The sequence below is a fragment of the Megascapheus bottae genome, chromosome 9 (assembly GCF_031878675.1).
Source record: "Megascapheus bottae isolate mThoBot1 chromosome 9, mThoBot2.hap1, whole genome shotgun sequence".
In the NCBI taxonomy this organism is placed as follows: domain Eukaryota; kingdom Metazoa; phylum Chordata; class Mammalia; order Rodentia; family Geomyidae; genus Megascapheus; species Megascapheus bottae.
The window spans coordinates 19,164,843-19,187,868 of record NC_143517.1 but is presented as its reverse complement, the minus strand read 5'-3'; the positions used below and the strand labels follow the sequence as shown (position 1 = coordinate 19,187,868).

The window sequence follows — 23,026 nt, the reverse complement described above, 5'->3', positions numbered from 1 at the left end:
TGGGCAAGAAAATCTGAAGGGTAGAAGTTCTTCAACTTCAGCCATATAAATGTTACAGGCACGGTGGGTGGATAGAGGTGGCAGGGCCCACCTCAGTGTTTTCACTTTGTTGTTTGCCTGGAGCCAGCATACAATTCTTGCCAGCTCCTGTGTGCCACTTGAAGAGGCTTGCATTGGCTTCCTTAGTGTGGAGTAGGACTGTACCCCAATTCCTTCTTCCTCTGGTCCTGTGGCCGCACTGGCGCAGGCATCCCACCCTAGCACCTCTGGCCTGGTTTTGTTCTTTGTAAGCTGCCCCAGTGTAAGGTCCCGGAGATATCTCCTACATGCTCACCACCAGCACTTCACCTTGGAAAATTCTACCCATTCTTTAAAACCCAGCCCAGGTATTCACTAAACCTTTGCCAGATATTTGCTCAAAGCAAGGTGTAATTTCTCCCTCAATAGCATTTTCATATGTAGTTTTCCATGGTACTTAATTCCCTATCTATATCCTTTTCCTACATTGTTCATTTCTTGATATCATTTTCTTTTATACTTGCTGACTGCATTGCAGTGCCCAAAACACAATAATTTGCCTTTAGCAGGTACTCAGTAATTATTAGGACAGTTGAATTTAACATGGGATAGGAGGGGAAGAAAGGGGAGGGGAGGGAGAGTAAGAAGAGGAGGGGAGAGAAGGGAAGGGAAGAAAAAGAAAGGAAGAAAGAAACAGAATGTAAATTAAAACCCTAAAATACAGCTTGAAATATTCAAAGCAAAAGGAAGCCTGTTTGGTTCACAAATTTAACGTTTGAAAATTTTGTTATTGTTTTTTTTGCCAGTCCTGGGCCCTGAATTCAGGGCCTGAGCATTAACCTTGGGCTTTTTCTTCAAGGCTAGTGCTCTGTCACTTGAGCCACAGCACCACTTCTGGCTTTTTTCTATGTATGTGGTATGAGAAATTGAACCCAGGTATTTGTGCATGGTAGGCAAGCACTCTACCACTAGGCCAAACTCCCAGCCTAAAACTTAATTGTTAAATATGTTTTCCCTAAGTGTAATAGTCACTGCAAATGGTTTTGAAACACTGGACTTCTAACTAAAGATGACATGTGCATGCTTATGGACCCATAATATGCAATGTGTCATGATAAGAGCTAGCTTAGGTTTTCCGTATCACTCTAAATCAGCAGAAAGCAAGAGTTGAATTTCAGATAAAAGAATCATTATCCCTTTAATTTTGGTAGGTGACAGGGGAACATAATACAGTTAGCTGTCTTTGTGGTATCAAACAATTACCTTAATTTCTTTAAAGGTTATTGCATGCTTATTCCCTCTCTGTTACAGCTAATAAAGTACAGTAGTCTCATACATCTTAAGTCTCAGTTGTTCTTTATACTTTCAAATGAAAAATGTATTGGGATGGGAAAAAATGTGGAGAGCAAAACAGAAAATAGGAGATTGCTTTTAACCTTCTTAGTACCTCTTATAAACCATTACTATTTAGTAATTGGCATAGGCATTTTATTTGCAACACACTCCAAACTTGTGTTTACATTTTTATTGTTTGTCTAGAGGTAATTAGAAACTACCTCTTTTTTTTACTGCTAATACTGTTTTTTTTTTTTTTTTTTTTTTTTGCTCAAGGCTAATGCTCTACCACTTAAACCACAGATCCACTTGAGGCTTCTTGGTGGTTTATTGTAAATAAGAGATTCATGGACTTTCCTGCCTATTATGCCTTTGAACAGCCATCCTCAGATCTTGGGCTCCTGAATAACTAGGCTTACAGGCATGAGACACCTGCACCCAGCAAAATGATTATGTTTTAGTGTAACTTTTATTCCATAAAGCACAGTAACTCTCCATCTGGAAATATAAATGTTGTGCTCCTTGTAACATTCTCTAAAACTACTGGGCTCCCTGGCCTTGAGCCTGGAAGACTGTTCTATAATTTCACTGTGTCCCAAATTTGAAACTTGTGCTGAAACATAAGCCTCTCCTAGACTTACAGTACCTTTTGTTATGATGATTACCAGAATAAATATTTGGGAAAGAAAAAAAATTAGTATTTTTAGGTACAAAGAAAATTTTTAAATTCAAATAATGAGCTATTAGAGATAAATTTATGATTCTGGCAATTTAGTTAATTATTCTCTAGGCTGTGCTATTTGTAAATGTAAATTATTTTATAAGACCAAACAGGACTGATACCGGGTGGAGAATTTTGGTGGGGCTCTGCTGATTAGAGTTGTGTTCTTCCTAGCCAGTGCTGTTTAGAGTTAATGTAATTAACTAAAAGTAAGTTTGTTGAAATTTGTATTGTGAGAAGATGACTCCTAAAACCACGTTTTCCTTCCATGTTATTTTTTTTTTCTGGTGCAGAAGTGTGGAAGAACACAGAACAAGAATATTTCAGAAAAACTATTATACAGCATTTACACATAATTCAGGCTGACAAAAAAAAGCTCTAAGTAGTATATCTTATCTTCTTCAACCTCAAGCCCTTGGTTTGGCTTCTGTACTTTTCCCTACAAACTGCATGTGTGTTTTGGCTGTATTTTCTTTTCATATTTGATTACAGAGAAAGAATTGAAAAGATAGCCAGGCTCTGGTGATTGATGCCTGTAATCCTAGTTGCTCAGGAATCTGAGATCTGAGGATCATAATTTGAAGCCAGTTCAGGGAGGAAATTGAAACTCTTTTCTCTAATTAACCACCAAAACAAAACTGTTGGAAATGTAGCTGGGCCTCAAATAACAGCACTTGCCTTGAGCAAAGAAGCTCAGAGATGGGCACCCTTAGTTGAAGCTTTGAGAGCAGACATGTGTACACACACACACACACACACACCCTCTTGCGTATGAGCGCACATGAAAAGGAATGGAAATAAAGAAAGGAATGTAGGTTAGAATTAACTGGTTTTCGGAGTCTTTCAGAAACTGGAGTGGGAGTCCTCAGGACGGGCCATCCTGTGGGTCAGCAGGGCTGTCACTATGACTTGCAGGTGTAGAGATAACATTCCATGGTGGGGAGCCGGGAGTGTGGCCTAGTGGTAGAGTACTTTCCTACCATTCACAAAACTCTGGATTTGGTTCCTTGGTACCACACACAGAAAAGGCTGGAAGTGGTTCTGTGGCTCCAGTGGTAGAGCACTAGCCTTCAGAAAGCTCAAGGACAGTGCCCAGGCTCTGAGTGCAAGCTCCAGTACCAGGGGTGGGAAAAAAAAGTTGCATGATGAGTTGCAGAAAGAAAAAGAGAACCTTTAAAGCCTTCTGTTCACCCAGATCCAAACATTACAGTATATCTTAATCTTCCTATACTTCTCTTTATCTAGTCACAGTCTGATACAATCTTTTGTTTTTCTAGCCCTTCCCTGTCCCCATTCTACCTGACAGAACAAATAGTATAGACTCTTGTTTGTTGCTATTTCCTTAATACCTAGAACAATACTCAGCACATAGTAAGTTGTAATAAATAATAGTGACTGAATGACCTCTCTCCTGAGTTTAACTTTGTATAAATTCTGACCTATATAATTGATTGATAGAGTGGTGTGCCCATGATCTGTATTCTGATGTGTAAATCACGGCCCCTGCTACTAGCCTTTGAAGATTGCCAACCAGTTTGCACGTCAAGCCTGTCCCAGTTGTGCACCTTGCAAGAATATGTCATGCCTATCTACATCCACATTCTATTCTCCAGACCAGATTATGCCACTTGTATTTATTTCACTTGTGCAATTTAATTAAGCATGTTACTGGTTATGTATAGATTTCAAAATAGACAACTTGTCTCTGTAAAAAATTTGGCCTCAAATTTAAATGAACAAAAATTGCTGCTTAATGAAGATCTATAATACATCTATAGTAGATGGGGAATATAATATCTGTACCTTAAAAGCATTGTGAGGGCCAGGTGTAGTGACTTATGACTGTAATCCTGGCATTTGGAAGCTGAAGCAGGAAGATTTTGAATTCAAGGCCAGCTGACTGCATCATGAAATCATGTCTCAAAAACCAAACATAGAGCTGGTCATCAGTGGTCCATGACTGTAATCTTTATCTACTCAAAAGGCCTTCTGATCTGAGAATAATGGTTTAAAGACAACCAGGGCAGGGAATTCTGTGAAAACTGTATGTCCATTAATTACCAAAAAAAAAGTTGGATGTAGAACTGTGATTTAAGTGTTAAAATGCTAGCCTGTAGCAAAAATGCTCATAGACAGCACCCAACCCCAGGACAACAACAGCAACAATGGGGGGAAAAACTTCTTTAAGTGTACAGGTCTGTTTCAAAGACAAAACATTTTCAAGTAGAAGGCAGTACTTTTATTATAGGTATATTGCGTTCAGACTTTATATTGATCATATATTGAATATAAATAATATATTTGTTATATGCAGACTTTACATACTTGAAGTTAAAAGGAAATTATTAAAATAGTATATTATTTTCTAACATTATCCGTAACTGACTTTTCAAATCAACCACTTAACTATGTCTGGTTGCATAAGGAAAGAACATTGTTATTGTTTAAAATGGAACTTTATATGTTAGTGTGCTTAGAGAAAATTCCTACTTCTTTTTCTCATTTCGGTAACTTTATTAAATATAACAGCACTCTTTTTCTGTAATCATTGTTTACCAAGTAAAAATGCATGAATTCCTGTAATAAATGAATTCCTGTTTATAAAATTCCTCCTTGAAAGTATTAAAGTACTAAGAAACTGTAATGCAACTATTACAGTGGCTAAGAGTTGAAAAACTGTTCAGACTCACTTATGAACACTATAACTTCTGAGTGGCCTTGTGCACTTTACATTGTCATTTGCACCTCAGTTTCTTCCTCTGTAAGTACCGATAAGCATGCCTTGTTCTGGGAATGAAAGGAGTTCTCACAGGTCAAGTTTGTAGGGCAGGCCTGCCAACATAGTGAGCATCCAGAAATGATCATCACTAGCTATTAGCTGTCTTGTTAAAGCTTATTGGGATTTGAACTTGGGGCCTTGTGCTTTCTATGTAGGCCCAGGATTCAAACCCCATGACTCACCAAAAAAAACAAAACAAAACAAAAAAAACCCAAAACCCAAATACAACAGAGTAAAACATACTGTGGGAAAAGATTATAGAATAATACAATTCACAATAGTTTTGTATACGAATTCTGTATAATTCTATATGAAGATACATTTATGAATTTACAAAATTTACAAAATTGCATATGTTCCTATCATTTTATTTTTTAGTTTGTGTTTTTGTACAGGGACCTTTCACAACTCCTATGAGAAAAGGACTTTTTGTGTAGGCACGGCCTATCAACACTTGCTATTTTAGTAAATTTCTGTCATTAATGAGAGGTGATTAATCCAATAAAGGAGTTTAATATGGGCTTCAGATTAAATAAAAGTAACTGAATTTTAATGAAACTCTTTTCTTTTTCTTTAACACAAGTACATCATTACCATTCCACAGTTTTTAAGTTTTAGGAGTTAAAAAATAAAGGAAGGGACAGTGCTCACATGGAAGGTATGTGGCTTCTGAAGTTTTCTCAACCAAGATCTTGTTAAAACTTGGTCATATAATTCTCTGCCACATTGGGGCCAGCTGATGTTGCCGAATCAGTGACGGGGTATGTTAAGGAACTTTGTAAGAATCTAGGAAGTGGAAACCATTTTAGGTCACCTGTGTCTGACTAGATGCGTTCCCCCTGTTGGTAATGAGAGTGCAGAACAGCTTCCTCGTCCGTCCTTAACTCTATACTGACTTTTGCCTAGACTTTGGAGACTTTCTCTGCTTTAAGAGATTTTGATGATAACGTTTCAGCTAAATATTTGTATCACCGGTTCACCAGTGAACATGAATTTAGCCATCTATTTGATTATTACAGCCGCCCATTTGCAGACTAATGTGTTTATTACAGTCTTCCCAGTGGCATCTTGAAGTGTCTTTCAGCTAAAAAATTCATGAGTATTATTGGCTTTCAGTCAGAAAATGGAATATGTCTTCTGGTTACTGTCTAATATACCACTTTAAGGCCATTATAGTCAAGTAAATCTAAGAGCAGAACATATTAAGAAGAAAGGAAATTTTTAGCTTTAACATTTGTTTATGCCCTGTTACTATTCCATGGACTAAAATACAATTATTCAAGATGTAGGTGCTAAAGACCATTTTACCTTGGATAATAGTTAGTTATGGGATCTGTTGTTTTCTTTTATTATGTACCCAACTGTAGACTGCTAGTGTTTTAGTATTGAAAAAACCTATCCCAATGAGAAGACTTATGATAGTAAGAAGTCAAATGTATTGTAAGTTGCTATAAATTAGTAGCATTAAATTGGGAATTTGTTTTCAAATAAGGTGTCATTAATTCTGGATTTATTTGAAATAATTCCTCTAAAATTTTACAAGCTAACTGTTGTCGTGGTGTGAATTAATGTGCAGTTTTACGAGACTGAATCTATAGTTGTCGACTGTAATACAGGAGGTAAATTAAATTTTTATTGTATGAAAACTGAAAAGCACCATCGCTTTAGGAAGACATAAAGTTAAAAATGTTTTCATGATATAGTAAAAATGAGTTTGGGGGAGAAATGATAAGCATTTTATTGGCTAAAATGTTTTGAAATACTATACAATGTCCTATCACTATTAACTGCATTGTTTACTAGTAGGAAGAAAAATATTTGATTCTCCATGTTTTTGCTTTTATTTGCGCATGTGATGCTTGTATGAATCAAAAATTGCATAGTCTGTCTGGAGTATTTACTACAAAAAGTTGAAGTCTTACAAAAAGTTGAAGTCTTGCCAAAGGTTTGCTTTGGGTAATTTTGACCAATTAACACTAGTTAGAAGGTGGTATTCCCCTGTTCTGTCTATTGAGTATCTTGTGTCTGTGTCATCTAACTTCCAAATACCTGCTCTGCTGTTTTCTGTTTTTCTCAGGCATTTACAGCAGAAGGCATGTTTAGTTTGTAGCATTAGATACTGTGTTTCCTTAGACTTATCAGAGACTGCTGAGAAATTTTGCTGTTGTTTAACAAAGGGATCCCTCCCAAGAACACGGTGCACTTTGAAGGAAAAATGGTTTTCATGTGATAAAATAGGGCTTGCAGTTTAGCTTTTAGATGGCCTTTTGAACTATAGTGCCTGTTTGAGAGACCCTTTTATAGTTTAGTAGAGTCCAGATGGACCATTGATGATTTATGTATAGTTTTATATTTGTTAAAGCATTAAAAAGTTGTCAGCCAGGCATCATGTTGCATACCTTTAATTCCAGCTGTAACTCAGGAAGCTGAAGTTGGATAATCATGAGTTCTAGGCCATTTGATCTTTGTTTGTTGCCTGCTACACAATTTGACTGATTAAGACTCACGCCAGTAATCCTAGCTTTTCAGGTGGCTTAAATCTGAGAATCGGAGGTTCAGAGCCAGCCTGGGCACTAAAGACACTGAGACTCTTGTCTCCAATTAACCAGTAGAAAATGGGAAGTGATGGTGTGGCTCAAGAGGTAGGGCTGTAGCCTTGAGCTGAAGAGCTCAGGGACAACATGCAGGAGTCCAAGCCCCACAACGGACCCCCCGCCCCCCCCCCCAAAAAAAAAAGAATTCAGAAAGAACCTGAAAGTCATTGGAGATTGTAGAAGCCTTTTAGGAGCTAATTTATTTGATAGATCCTACTCATGGAGGCTTTGATGCTGAAATAAGTCAACTTTCCTTGTCATTTCTATCTTGGGAAGTTTCATTGTATAGCTCAATCTCAATGTAAGGGCTAACTTTTAAAAACTTATCTTAGAGGGCTGGGAGTTTGGCCTAGTGGTAGAGTGCTTGCCTAGCATGCATGGAGACCCGGGTTCAATTCCTTGGTACCACATACACAGAAAAAGTTGGAAGTGGTGCTGTGACTCAAGTGGCAGAGAACTAGCCTTGAGCAAAAAAAGGTTCAAGGACAGTGCTCAGGCTGTGAGTTCAAGCCCCAGGACTGGCAAAAAAAAAAAAAAAAATCTTAGGGCGGGGAGTTTGGCCTAGTGGTTAAAGTGCTTGCCTAGCATGCACGAAGACCCGGGTTCGATTCCTTGATACCACATACAAAAAAGGCAGGAAATGGTGCTGAGGCTCAAGTGGTAGAGCTCTAGCCTTGAGAAAGTCCAAGGACAGTGCTCAGGCCCTGAGCTCAAGCCCAGGACTGGTAAAAAATTAAAAAAAAAAAAAATCTTAGAGCTAGCTCCAGAGATCTGACGTTTCATCACCAACTGATTTTAATCAAGGGTTTTCTTATTCTTTAACTGAATTTGTTTACCATATTACAAATCTGGTAGTTTCATAGGCATTGTTTAGAAGATGGCCTGTACTGAAGAGAAGGTAAAATTAAAATACACATTATGGATTACATTGATTCTGGGTGATTCATGGTACGAGGCTGTTTTACATGCCTATACATGATATGGATGGGTTTGTGAAGGAGAGGTGCATTTTAAATTGTAGTGAGGACTCTTGACATTATTTTGCTTTCTGTTAGTAGCCAAGTGTTTGACTTTACCCCTCCCAAAATGTTCTCATTTTTTTAAAAAGTAAGACTCAACTAACTCTTGTTGGTTGTAACTCTTTTCTTTGCTATCTGTGTAACTCTTTCCTTTGTTATCTAGGACAAGTTGATATCAATGGATGAGAGGGAGGGAGTGCAGTTACATTGAAAACAGGGCTATTGTGTGGCTATGGATAAGGAGAATGGACAAAGGGAAACTTCTTTTCCAATCTTGTCCTTCAGTACCCCCAACATCTGCTTGAAGCTGGCTTATTTTCAATGACTGTAATTATCATCAGATACAGTCCGAGAAATTACTTGTATCATGATCAGCTTCAAGTGCGATATGCTCAAGAATTTTAATTTCATGTGAATGTTGCAGACATGCAAAAATTTTAAGGAACCATTCCCTTAGGACAAGTTACAAGGTAAAATGTTTAAACCTTTAATGCTGTCCTTCTTCGTATTCCAGTTCCGACATTTTTTTTTGAAATTTATTTTTAGCTTTGATCTGTGAATTTACTAAAATGAATCCACATAGAATTTACTGCTTAAGATAATTTCAAGGGAGGAAGTAGAAGTGAAATAATCTGATCACTTCTCCCTTACTCATTATTTAGAATAATGGGAAAACATTAATATTGCTGGCTTACCACATACAAGTGACGTGCTGGCACTCCCTGCCAGCGAAGCCACACACAAGGCATTTGGGTGACAGCACCAGTTTTTCTTGAGCCTCTTGTTAGTAAGGCTCACTGTGACTTAATTTGATCCCCCTCAAATTTATTCAGGTCATAAGTCTACATGCTTACTTCAGAAAGACACCTGCCTTGTTCTGCATGTCACCATCATCTGGTCCCAAAGTTTAATTCTCTTCCTTCCTCCAACTCATGCCTCTTTCTTTTGGTCTCAGGTCTTTGTTTTCCCTGGGTGACTGGCAGTGATTCAGATGGGCTGCCTGATGAGGCCCAGCAGAGAGCAACTCCCTTTCTTGATTGGCCTAGTCCTCTAGGCCTCCATTTCTCCAGCATGTTCTCCTTTACCTTGGTGGTACCAAACTGTTTGGAAATGTTGTGGGGGCATGTAGCCTAAGACAGTTGCTTCGAAAAAAAGGACATTGACAGACACAGAAAAATACAGAAGCAGTTGTGTTTAAAATCTTTAGATACTAAGGAAATAACATTTAAGGCACTATCATATAATAAAAAAGAAAAACTTGGCACTTATTCAGAAGGAAATAAAAGATGTTTGAAAAGTATAAATATAGTGATATGTAAGATAACCTTGAATAAGGGTTAGTAAAACACTGTTCTCAGATGCTTTTACTATACTTATACCAGAAAATGTTTGCTCCTGGTCCACTCGTTTACTCTTGTTTTGTTATTGGAATGCACTGATGCTGTTTTCTTATGCAATTATAATGATTAGGATATGCATGTGAGGAAATTTAAAAGAAAACAATGATACTAATGTTTAGTCCACAAACTAGGTACACAGAATGTTATCACTTACTTTGTAAATTGAAAACCTTTCTGATCTTTTTTCTCCTCCCACCCTATTGACATTTGTTCAGCTGTACCAGTTAAGTCATGTCTCCAACCTCGTTTTTTACTTTTGCTGGTTATTTTGGAGATGAAATCGCTGATTTCTCTGTCCAGACTGGCCTTGTACCATAATTCTCCAGATCTCAACCTCCTGTGTAGCTTGGATTACAGGGGTGAGCTGCCCTAACACAGCTTATGGTAGCATTTTAGTTAGTTCCCAGCTCTGACACTTAGTCTGGTATCCTCTACTGTGGATAGATGCTAATGACCATCTCCAGTTTACACTAGCATAGTGTGTGAACTAACTTTTTAAGGTCACTCAACTGACCAAGTAGTGAAGTTTGAACATGGGTACTGTCCCATAGCTGCTCTACAATACTGCCTTTCATAGTCTGTCTTTGAATCTGTACACCAGTTGATACATAATGAATGCTAACAAAACACAGATTATATTTATTATCAGGCCAAAACTGTGATCAGAGTACAAGACCTTGGGACTTAGTTACATTGCTCGCACCAGCAGGCAGCACAGGCATCAATTCTCATATTGCATCTTCCATGTGACCTGAAATGAATGTGCGATTGGTGCAGCGTCTCTCAGCTGATACTTACAGTGACTTTTAAGAACAGTTAGTTCTGCTGCCCCCTTAGATCCGAACAGTGGCCAGAAGAAACAACTGTAGTGAGACAAAGACTGAACATCGCAGAGTGTACTCAAGAAATCGGCTGGGCAGTTTGGTATGTGCTAGTGTAATCCTGCAATTGCACTCAGGTGCTATTTACTTTTGCCCACTTTGCTCTTTTTTCCTGCTTTTGATGAACATAATGCCATCTGGCGTTTCTCTTAAATTTTTGGTCTTTCACTGACTTGGCCTTCTCTCTTTTTCTAACCTAGAAAAGCCGCTACAAAAAGAGAAGGGCAGAGATTATTATTTAGAAAGCTAGAGGACATAATGAAAGGGGAATGGCATAGAATTGGATCTCTAAAAAAGACTTAAATATTTCCTTAACTTTTGAGGCTACATATTTTTCCTTTTTGCTAAGCAGCTATTATGCATCTAAAGTACCCATCTTTTACACTTTCCTCAAAACCTTTGTTAGTTTCTCTGCTTAATTCTTTTTTGAACTAAAAAACAACAAACCAACTTTTTTTTTTTGTGCCAGTCCTTCCCTTGGACACATTTTGCTCAAGGCTAGTGCTCCGCCACTTGAGCCACAGCACCACTCCTGACTTTTTCTGTGTATATTGTACTGAGGAATTGAACCCATGCTAAGCAAGCACTCTACCACTAGGCCATATTCCTGGCCCCTAGAACTAAAATTATTTTATTTCAGACTCCAGTTCTCTTTGTTCTTTCATACTTAAAATAGTATTTAATTTCTGATAGCAATGAGAACACTGTGAGTACACTGAGTCTTTTGTCCTCATATTTTCTTATGGAAAGGGATTTACCAATCTGGAATCGTAATGATTCTGAGTTTTTGGTGCATCAAAAACCTTTGGTGATGGCAGTGAGAATCAACTGAGGGATTGGGGCCTAGGCAACAGGGTGGGAGGCAGGTGGGAATGATGGAATGTGACAAAGCAGTTCATGGTGAGTTGTGTAGGGAAGGATTCTAACTACCATGAAGAGAGAGCCCAACACTTGTGGCTCACATCTGTATTAGCTATTCGGGATGCTGAGCTACGAGGATCCTAGTTCAAAGTCAGCCTGGGCAAGAAAGGCCATGAGACTCATTTCTAGTTAGCTACCAAAAGGCCACAAGTGAAACTGGGTCTATAATCAAAGCTGCTCAGGAGGCTGTGATCCGAGGATCATGGTTCAAAGTTAGCCTGATCAGGAAAAATACCTATGAGGCCAAATATTGCCAGAAGTGAAGCTGTGGTCAAGTAGTAGAATGCTAGTCTTGAGCTCAAAATCTCAGGGATGATTTCAAGGCCTTGAGTTTAAGCCCCAAGACCAGCAGAATGGGAGGGGAAGATGGAGTGGGGAAAGGAGGAGGAGGGGCCAAGGATAGGAGATCCAGTCATGTGATCCTCCTGAAGGAGGCAGGAAGAGCCTCCATTTTGAGGAGTACTTTTTAAGAGTCCTTGCACAGGGATCAGGGACAATACAGATCTACTGTCAGATCTACTAGCAAAATTTAGAATCCTTCAATTTAGAATCTAGGGCTTCCTCTTCCCTAGGTGAACTATTACAGCAGAGACATTACATTGGCCAACCCAGAACAGAGACTGGGAGGAGCTCCTTACAACACCTGTGTTTCCACATAGTTCAACACCCCCGAAACTGGAGGCTGCAGCCTAGCTATCAGAGAGCCGCTAATGGTGTTTTGTAATCCAGCTCCTATGTAGAGTCTGGGCCCAGTAAGGTAGGCTGGGTACTCCTCTTTTCTATCTGCTTAACCTTTCAGGCAAGGTTAAAGAAAATAAAAGACAATTTTATAAGTACAACTTATATAGCAAATATACCAAACCGATGTGTTAATTGCTTTGTTACTGTTGTCAAATTTCGGATGAAAACCAAAGTTGTTTGTTGACAAAATTATTAAATAGCTTTTTTACCAACAGCTTTTTTTTTACTCGGTCTCTTTCCTTGTTTTTTATTTTTATTTATTTATTTTTTGTAGTTGCTGATATGTGTTCAAGATGAGTGGGATGGGAGAAAATTCCTCTGACCCATCCAGGTCAGAGACAAGGAAGCGAAAGGAATGTCCTGATCAGCTTGGACCCAGGTTAGAGTCTTACTTAAATCTTAATCTTCTGAAGATTTTTATGTGTTTCTTTGTTATTTTAGCATTTATATTACTCCTAATTAAAATCCTATCTCCTTAACAACTAAACTTCTAAATATGGAGTAACAGTAGCATAAATTTTAAGGTATACTAAACAAGTACAGATTTTGTTCTTTACACTCAGAGGAAAAGTATAGACTTCTAATGTATGCTGATCCTGGGGTTTGAACTCATTGTCCAAGCATTGTCCTAGCACTGTCCTTGCACTTATTTTGCTAGTCCCCTATCATTTGAACCATAGCTTTACAGTTTTTGGTATTTTGGAGTTTTTTCCCTGGCTCCACATCTGGATTCACATATCTCAGTCTACTGAATACCTAGGATTATAGGCATAACCTTCTCTTCTACTACTTTTTCCTCCTTCCCCCTTCCTCCCTTCATGGAGCTTTAACTCAGAACCTGGGCAATGAGCTCTTTTGTTCAAGACTAGTGCTCTACCCTTTAGAGCCACAGCTCTACTTCTGGTTTTCTGATGGTTAATTGGAGATAAGAATCTCAAGACACTTTCTTGCTGTTTTGGACCAATTCTCAGTTCTCAGCCTCCTGAGTAACTAGGATTAAGAGTATGAAGTACTGGCTCTGGCAATATTCTATCTTAACATTTTCCCTTCATGGACTTTTCCTTGATACACATGCAAAATGTTGTATATGTGCTTGTGAGCCTAGAAATCAGAAGGTTGAGATATGAGGATCATGGCTAAAAGACAGGAAAGTCTGGGAGACTCTTAACTCCAAAAAGCCGGAAGTAGAACCAAAAAAACCTGGTAGCAGAGCACTATCCTTGAATAAAAAAGCTCAAGGATAGCACCCAGGTCTTGAGTTCAGGTCCCAGGATCAGTGCGCGTGCACACACACACACACACACACACACACACACACACACACACAAAGTTAAATATAAATAGCCTAACACTGGTGGCTCATGCCTGTAATAATAGCTATGCACACAAAAGCTCAGGATAGTGCCTAGGCCCTGAGTTCAGGCACCAGAACTGGCAAAAATAATAAAAATTCAAGATAGTATCTATACTTGGTAAAATAATTATACAGTTAATATCTGAATTTGCTATTTTATTAACTTCAAATGATTTTGTCGATTTTGATATTTTCCTTCTCTGTTGACTTTTTCAAAACTTTACTTAAATTTGGACCCTTTGTATTTTTGCATGCCATTCAGCTTAAACAATTAACAAATAATCTTGGGTCAATTTCCTTTTTGCTTTCCATTGTAACTTTTTGCTCTATAGAGGCTACAGGACTTGATTATTAACATTCGAAAAAAACTTATAATGAGGGGCTGGGAGTTTGGCCTATTGGTAGAGTACATTCCTAGCATGCACAGATACTTGGGTTCAGTTCCTTGGCACAACATACATAGTAAAGGCCAAGTGATAGAGCTCTAACCTTGAGAAAGCCCCAGGACTGGTAAAAACAATTATTTCAATGTTTTACAAAAATAATAACTGAAATTTTTATAACTAGTAATAATAGCTTTCTTCTTTTACAAATATAACCTCCCTAGCTGGGTGTGAGTGTCTCCTACTTATAATCTTAACTACTCAGAAAGCTGAGGTCCCAGAATTGCAGCTCAAAGACAGCCCAGGCAGAAAAATCTTGATACTCTGTCTCCATATCACTAGTAAGAATGTCAGAGTAGAATCCTGGTTCAAGTGGTAGAGCATGAGCAGTTGACATACAAGCCAAGTAAGAATAAAAAGCCTTGAGTTCATTCAATCCCTGAAAAAGGTATAAATAAATAATAAAATAATTGTTACCTTCCTTACCTTTTCAAAATACTGCTATTGCAGAACAACAAATGCAGTTTCCACTTGTGTGAAATTCTATCAATTAAGCATAGTAGAGACCATAATCATCCATATCTTTTTGTATTGAATCTGACAGTCCAGTGAGAGACATTAGATACATTGATTATTTAATCACATAACATGAGCTGCTTTGGCTCAAGGTACTCTACCACTTGTGCTACAACTCTAATTCCAGCCTTTATTTATTTTTCATTTTTTGGTAATTGTCTCATAGACTTAATCCTCAGATCTTAGCCTCTTAAAGTAGCTAAAGTTTATATCCATGAACCACTGACACCTGGCAAGTTTAGGTTTTAAAAACCATGCAGTAATTTTGGACAACCTCCCTTTCTTCAGCCAAAATACTTTGGTGTTTGTGTAGGTAAGTTTTGTTTGCTGATAAAATTGTTTTATCAGCCAGTTGCTGGTCATTTGTGCCTGTAATTCTAGTTACTCAGGGAGCTGAGATTTGAGGATCAAGGTTCAAAGCCAGCCCAGCCAGGAAAGTCCATGAGATTGTTACCTCCATTTAACCACCAAAAAGCCAGAAAGTGGAAATGTGGCTCAAGTGGTAGAGCACTAGCCCTGAACAAAAAAAATTCAGGAACACCTTCCAAGTCCTGAGTTCAAGCCCCAGGATGGCAGCAAAAAATAAATTAATTAAAAATAAATATATAGAGAGGGAGAGAGATTATATTTTTTCATAACAGCTCATTTTCAAATATATAATTAAAATCTTTCTTTTTAGCCCCAAAAGAAATACTGAGAAACGCAATCGTGAACAAGAAAATAAGTATATTGAAGAACTTGCAGAGCTGATTTTTGCAAATTTTAATGATATAGACAACTTTAACTTCAAACCTGACAAATGTGCAATCTTAAAAGAAACTGTGAAGCAAATTCGCCAGATCAAAGAACAAGGTAAGATGTCTGAATTCATATATCTGAATAGTAGGTTTGGTTTCTCTTTTCCCATGTATGCGACGGCCCTTCAGAGTCTCTTTATTCCATTTCTTAGGCTTACATTATTGATGAGGAAATGATGTCACAGTGCAAGATGAATACAAGTATCATTGGCAGTGGTTTATAAATAGGCTTTATATAAAATTCAGCCATTCCCCAAAGACAGGGGACTGAAGTAATTGGGATAATGTAACTTTTCCTCTGCTAAACTCAACTAGGAGACCACTCATTCTTCTGCCTCACTGAGACTTTTCAAAGCTTACACAGCAAGTAACTATCATAATTCACAATTAAGAGGTGGATGGAGATGTAAGCCAGAAGTGAGGAAGTGAAGCACCTCTAGTTTCAGCTAGTCAGCATATTTGATTACGTCTGAGACTCCACTGGTCTTGCCAGGATTGGAATTACATATCCTGAATGACAAGAGGTTGGAAAGGCTATAATCACTAGGAAAACTTCTTCAATGACGTTGAAACCCAGAGTATGACAACTTTCTTCCAGTAGTTTTCTTTTTTTCCCAAGATCATTTTGTGCTTCTTTTTTTTTTTTGATATTTTTGCCTACAGAAAAAAAGTAATATTTTTAAAAACACATTTATGGTGCCAAAAATCAATCTTTATTGAGCATCTAACAGTGTTTGATGTTTGGGGTGAATGCAGACTCTGAAGTCTCCTGCTGGGTCAGGGAAATTATTATTTTTCCTGTTTTCCAGTACATCCTCTTGAAGTTCATGATTTTTAATCTCCTTTTTATATAATATTCGAATACATAAACTTAAAAAATTTTGTCTTTTTCTTTATAGATGTGTGAGCCTCCAATTATGATATTGGTCATAAAATGTTATTAGCAATTATCATAGCATTTTTTATTTTCATACATATGCATTGAACTCAATTCTATGGAGAAGATTTTCGCCAATATAGCTCTGTCTTTTAAAAACTTACAGCCAGGAACTGATAGCTCATGTCTATAATCCAAGCTACTCAAAGAGGCTGAGATCTGAGGATCATGGTTCAAATCCAGCCCAGGTACATAGCCCATTAGTTAGTCTGTGAGACTCTTGTCTCCAATTAACCACCAGCAAACAAGAAGTGGCCCCATGGTTCAAGGGGTAGGGCTGTAGCCTTGAGCTGAAGGACAGCGCCCAGGCCCAGAGTTCAAGTCCCACCATCGACCCCCCCCCCCCAAAAAAAAGAACTTACATACTGTTGGGTAGGAATGTGCTTAGTGGTAGAGTCCTTGCCTAGCCTGCATGAAGGCCTAGGTTCAATTCCTCAGTACCACATAAACAGGAAAAGCTAGAAGTGGTGCTATGGCTCAAATGGTAGAATGCTCCCTTGAGCAAAAGAAGCTCAAGGACAGTGCCTAGGCCCTGAGTTCAAGCCCCAGGACAAGGAAAACAAAAACAACAACAACAACAAAACCATACACATCAAAGGGGTGACTTTGACTACATTGAGTAAGATGAATTGTATTTGTCAAACTGCTTTGTTGAAAAGCAGCATTCTTATACATGTATAATATAAATAAACTTACATGCATGTAGCATATACAGGACAGTAGGTTTTCAGCCTACTTTGAAAACCATTATTTCCTACTTTCTCTATCAAAGTTAACTTTGTCAACATCCAGTGTTTTATCCCTTAATGCCTGTCTTAGTTTCCCTTCCTCATTTTTCTCTTTTTCCCTTTACCAAAACTGTTTTAATTTTGTATCTTTATTCATTTGGAATGTCAATGAATGGATGAAATAATATTACTAAAGCTCTTAGAAAAAATGTTGTAAGGCTTTTATGTCATAACATAATCATACATGTATTTTTAACCACTATGAAAGTCTAACACTGGTTTTTAAAGTTTTACAAAACCATGATAATTCCCCATTCAAACCATAAAACAGATTAAGATGTGTCACACTGGGCTTGTGCCATGCCTAAACTGCTATCATGTTAATCATAAGGTGCATACCACAGCCATCCAAGAAACAGCAATAATATACACCCTGTCACATTGTATTCTTGCAGTAATGTGCCTACAGATTTGAAAAGCAGCCTAATTTTAAAAGGGGAACAAACATTAAACAAAACTGAAAAGTAGACCTGATTCGCGGTAGCGCATGCCTCTAATCCTAGCTATTCAGGAGGCTGAGATCTGAGGATCGAGGTTCAAAGTCAGCTGGGACCCAAAAAGACCTGTGACTCTTATCTCCAGTTAACCCCCGCAAAATGGGAATTGGGCTTGGCTCAAGGGTAGGATGGTAGCCTTGAGCTGAAGAGCCAAGGGACAGTGCCCAGGCCAAGTTCAAGCCCCATGACCCACAGGAAAAAAAAAAAGTATGAATATGCTTTTAACCTCTCAGCTAAATTGATATTTCAGGAATGGTTCTTGAATAACACATTGTTTTTGTTGATTTAAAAGAGCAAAATCACACTAGGAAATTTAGACATACATCATGTTGCCATTTAACTTTTGGAGCCTCAGCATGTTGTTTCATTTTTGGAAGACAGTCTCCTCAGATTGTACTGAGCAGTAACCACACCTAGATTATATGGCTGCTAAAGAAACCATGAGCTGCATCAAGTACCTGTTCATTAGCAGATAACTTTCTCACATTAAACAGAAAAGCAGATTTTTCTCTCTTCTGATAGTGACTTCTTCCTTCAAATGAAAGTGCAAGAAAACAGATTGAAGGGGGATTATCTTTTCTTAGGGGTCATTTAAAGAATTAAATGTTTTCTTGCACTAGAGAACTGTGCATATACTGTGCATCACTGGCCATTGATGCACTGATTAGAGCTATTTGAATTTTCTTTCAACATGTTCTAGAGTAATGCATAAGTCAGGCTAAGCCATTCTGCCTCATTGCACAACCCCTCCAACACTTCTGCTATCGATTAGCACAAATGATGAATGAAATCCAACTTGTACTTTCTACCATTATCCCAAACTTTGTATTTCAGCCTTGCTGTCAGTTTAACTAAAACAAATTCAAGCATTTAGGAAAACATGCCTAAGTAGTAAATACTCATATTTGGCTCAAATTAACACTGGCTTATATAAGAACTGGAAAAGCAAGGCATATATTCATTTAAGTCTTCCAGTGCCAGAAGCTACCCATTTCATAGCCAGAATGGAAGGAATATCTTTAAATGGCCCAAAGGATGGAAATCTGGAGGGATAATTTCCAGCTATTTAAATTAGTAAGCATCCTCTTGCATATTGCATATAGCATTTTGTGAGAGTCAGATGTACTAAATGTGAACCCTCCAAGAGTGTGAACTATGGAATCAATCTATATAAACTAAGCAGTATACACAAGAGTTTGATGTTGCTTGTGTGATCATCACTATATCTGACATTCATTCTATTTGCATTGACAGTTTTGCTGTTAGCCCACATTCATAGGTACTTTGTAACTTTGCAGTTAATGAAATTTTCTGTTGTAACTAAGTAACTTTTGAAATTTTTTGTATCAGGTAATATTTACATAGTTCTTATTATAGGCCAGATACTTTTTTGACAGATATGAACATACATTTAATTGAAATATCTGTAATATTTAAAATTGTATTGTTACCTGTATTGTATAATTAGTACATTGATATTGTCTTTGCAGTTAAATTCAATCACCAACAGTTCCTTGGATTAATTTTTTCTACACTGATACAGTTAGCATGATCCATTAGGCCAAATAACTACAGATTTTTGGTACATTTAATGGTTAAACATGGTTTCAATGTAAATTAGCAGTTTATAGGTGATTTCTTTGTTCTTTAACTTGTCCATCTTTCTGGCAGTTATCAATGACTGCACATCAGATCTTTACATGGAAGCTGAAAAAAAGAAATCAAGATACCTTTCTTGTCAAATGATTCTGGGAATTCTCAAGCTCATTTAGAATCTAGGCCAGATACTTTTTAAAATCTAGCTTATATCTTCCTGTTAGCCTGAATAAAATTAATTCAAGAGCTTAGGTGAACATGCCCATTATGTATAAGTCTGCATGTGAATTATGCTTTATTATTGCTTTTATTATCTGGTATGATAGCAATAACTATTTGTAATTTATCTATTTTATAACTTACATACAATGGTCTTAGACATCAGATACTCTTTTTTTCTAATTAGGGAAGCCAATGTTGCTTCTGTTCCACAGAATTATAAAAAGTAACTGAAATGCAAGTAATTTAATTTTGGTTTACTATATTCCAATTTCATTTTCTGTAGCTGGAAACTTAAATGTTTCTATAGAAAACACAAGTTATTCCTGTTATAAAAATAAAGATGACTAAAACATTTAGAGGAATTTTTTTAAATGGTATATTTCTACTGCTTTATTTAAAGTTACTCCATAATAGCCACATGTTTTTTTACTTAAAAATATTTTTGTTATTTGAAAATCTTTTTGTTACCTCATTTAAGTATTTGGGTGCAATGTATTTCAATACAAGATTCATTTATCAGGTAAAATAAAATTGATTTCAAACTTTAGGGGTTTTTGTTGTTGATGTTTCACAATTTTTCATGGGTCTGGTGCTTGAACTCTTGCAATTTTCTGGTGGTTAATTGCAAGTAAAAGTCTGAATGTTCCTGCTCAAGCTGGCTTCACATGATCCTCATATCTCAGACTCTTGATTAACTAGAAATACAGATGGAGTCACAGGCAACTGAATTGTAAAATACCTTTTTTTTTTTTTTGCCAGTCCTGGGCTTGAGCTCAGGGCCTGAGCACTATCCTTGGACTTTCTCAAGGCTAGAGCTCTACCACTTGAGCCTCAGCACCACTTCCGGCTTTTTTCTATGTATGTGGTGCCGAAGAATTGAACCTGGGTCTTCATGCATGCTAGGCAAGCACTTTAACCACCAGCCCCTGTAAAATACCTTTTATTAATTAGTATCAACAACGGAAAGATATACTTCAAAATTGTGTTGGTAAAAGTTTTCTTGCCAAGCACTGGTGGCTCATATCTATAATCCTAGCTACTCAGGAGGCTAATATTTAAAGACCTGTTTGAAGCCAGCCCAGGAAGGAATGTCCATGATTCTTATTTCCAGTTAACCCCTGAAAAACTGGAGGTGGCACTGTGGCTCAAAATGGTAGAGCACTAGCTTTGAACAGAAGGGCTCAGGGAGAGCACCCAAACCCTGAGTTGAAGCCCCACAATCAACAAAAAAAAAAAAACAAAGTTTTCTTGGCAGGACCAATTAAAATAGTTGCACACATAATAAACCACTACTGTATAAGTTAACTCAGTCTGAATTTTTTTCTTTTTTTTCACATATATATATATGTATATATATATATATATGTATATGTATATATATATATATATATATATATGTAGCCTGCTTCAGTTTTATCCTACCTACTTTTTTTTTTTTTTGGCCAGTCCTGGTGCTTGAATTCAGGGCCTGAGCACTGTCCTTAGGCTTTCTCAAGGCTAGAGCTCTACCACTTGAGGCCAAACTCCCGGCCCCCAATCCTACCTACTTCTAAGCTGTGGATAGAGAAATACACTCCAAGAACAGGGCATAAAGGAACCTGGGTAAGACACAGGAGTGCTCCCTGGCATATAGTGTGCAAAATCAGACTTGGTAGTTACAAAAGAAGATATATTGAAGTATTTTTTAAAAGATTAAGACAGGAGAGTATGAGTATGCTAAACACTATTGGGATTTGAAGAAGGTGGCTAAAGGAAAGTGATCCATCTTTATTCGACTTAGCTTGAATTCACCTTCTGTGGCTTCTGTGGCCTCTGGACTTGCCTTCTAGGAATGGGGAATGTTTGGAGTTCATTGAATGCTACTAACCCTTAGAGGTAGAGCTATATATGTGTATAATAAAATAATGAAAAAATACTAATGTGAATACTAGAACCCGGCATGGTGTTTGCCTATAATCCTAGCATTCAGGAAACTGGGTTATGAGAGCTATAAGTTTGTGGCCAACTTGGTCTATATAGCAACAACACAGTATGACATTTATCTATAGCAAGAAATAATGACTGCTGATTTATGAGTAACCTTTCAATACAGTTGTGCTGGCATATCTCTGTAATCCCAGCTGCTGAGGAGAGAGAATGGGTGTTAGTTCAAGGCTAGCATCATCTACATAGTAAGACCATGTTTCAGTAACAATAACTAATAACAGTCTTCACTCGTTTTAATAACTTTTTAAAGGGACTTAGACATATTGAGAAGCATCCCATGCAAACTTAGACGCAGAAAGACTGTGTGGCTCCTGAGTTCAAGCTCCAGTACCAGCAAAAAATGGTATAAGAGCTCAAATACCATTATATAGTCTTTTGATTATTACTGACTGGTTTAAGGCACATTTTCTTCCTAAGTGTTTTGGCTTCTGTTTGCTTTCTAAAACTGTTTCTATGTTTTATTGATATGTATGGAATATGATGTTTATGATCAAAATTGCTTTAAATAATATTGCATTGGTATTTGCTTTTCACTGACCTTTTCTTTTACCATTTCTCTATGTGTGACCAGTACAAATGCATGAAATATACAGACATATTAGTGGAAAAGCACACCTGGACTTCCAGAGCCATATGTAGATGTGAACTAAACAAGTCAAATCCTCAGACTGACTGTTGCTTTATAGCTCCAATTTAAACAATTGTGTTGATATGTATACAAAAAGAGAATTAATACATTTCTTACCTGAGCTTTATTACATTTAACAGTATGCTGAGTAAGGTGGTATTAATCTGTAATGAAGGCATTAGGAGGCTGAAGCCATGAGAGTTGATTATAAGTTTGAGGTTATACTGAGCCAGCTAGAAAGACCCTGTCTCAAAAAAACATAACAGTAGATGAAGAGTGTAGCCTAGTAGTTGAGTGCTTGCCTAGCATGCACAAAGCCCTAGGTTCCATTCCGCAGTAGCACATACACAGAAAAAACCAGGAGTGCTGCTGTGACTCATGTGGCAGAATGCTCATCTTGAGCAAAAAGTGTCCAAGGACAGTACTCAGACCCTGAGTGCAAACCCAAGGAAGTTTTTTCACTACAGTTTGCTTTTTAAATGGATTCTTTAGAGCAGTTTTATTTTCCAACTTATTCTACCTGTAAAAACAAAGGAGAGTGAAATGTGAGTATTTTTATAGACTTTAAACCGAAGTGAATTTTCAGAGATGGCTTATACAGTAATAATTTATTCTACATGTTACTACGTTCACTGATCCTTCTAAGAAAGCTTTCCCCCCAGTTATGTGAATAAGAATGGGATATGAAAAGCCCATGCCATAAATTTACTCTTGTAACAATTTATAGTTGTACTATAGTTGTATCTGACAGCAGTACTGTCAACTATGGATATTATTGTAAGCACTTTTGTAGAACTTTTTCATCTTGTATGACTGAAACTCAGTACTCTCTGCTGTTGTCTTCCCTCCCAGC

General features: G+C 37.4%; 1 protein-coding gene across 7 annotated transcripts in view; it reads left to right on the top strand.

Moving 5' to 3' along the window:
- Ncoa2 (nuclear receptor coactivator 2) overlaps window positions 1-23,026 on the top strand; it is a 255,666-nt gene that overhangs the window by 146,664 nt on the left and 85,976 nt on the right. For 4 of the 7 annotated variants that reach the window (XM_090338929.1, XM_090338932.1, XM_090338930.1 and 1 more), the window contains 2 exons: window positions 12,684-12,788; window positions 15,402-15,574. In XM_090338929.1, coding sequence (XP_090195055.1) covers window positions 12,703-12,788; window positions 15,402-15,574 — 259 coding nt within the window. In that variant the 5' untranslated portion in view covers window positions 12,684-12,702. Of the gene's footprint in view, window positions 1-10,712; window positions 10,791-12,683; window positions 12,789-15,401; window positions 15,575-23,026 lie in introns of those variants that run through there. The other 3 variants (XM_090338934.1, XM_090338933.1, XM_090338928.1) reach the window with 1 other exon arrangement.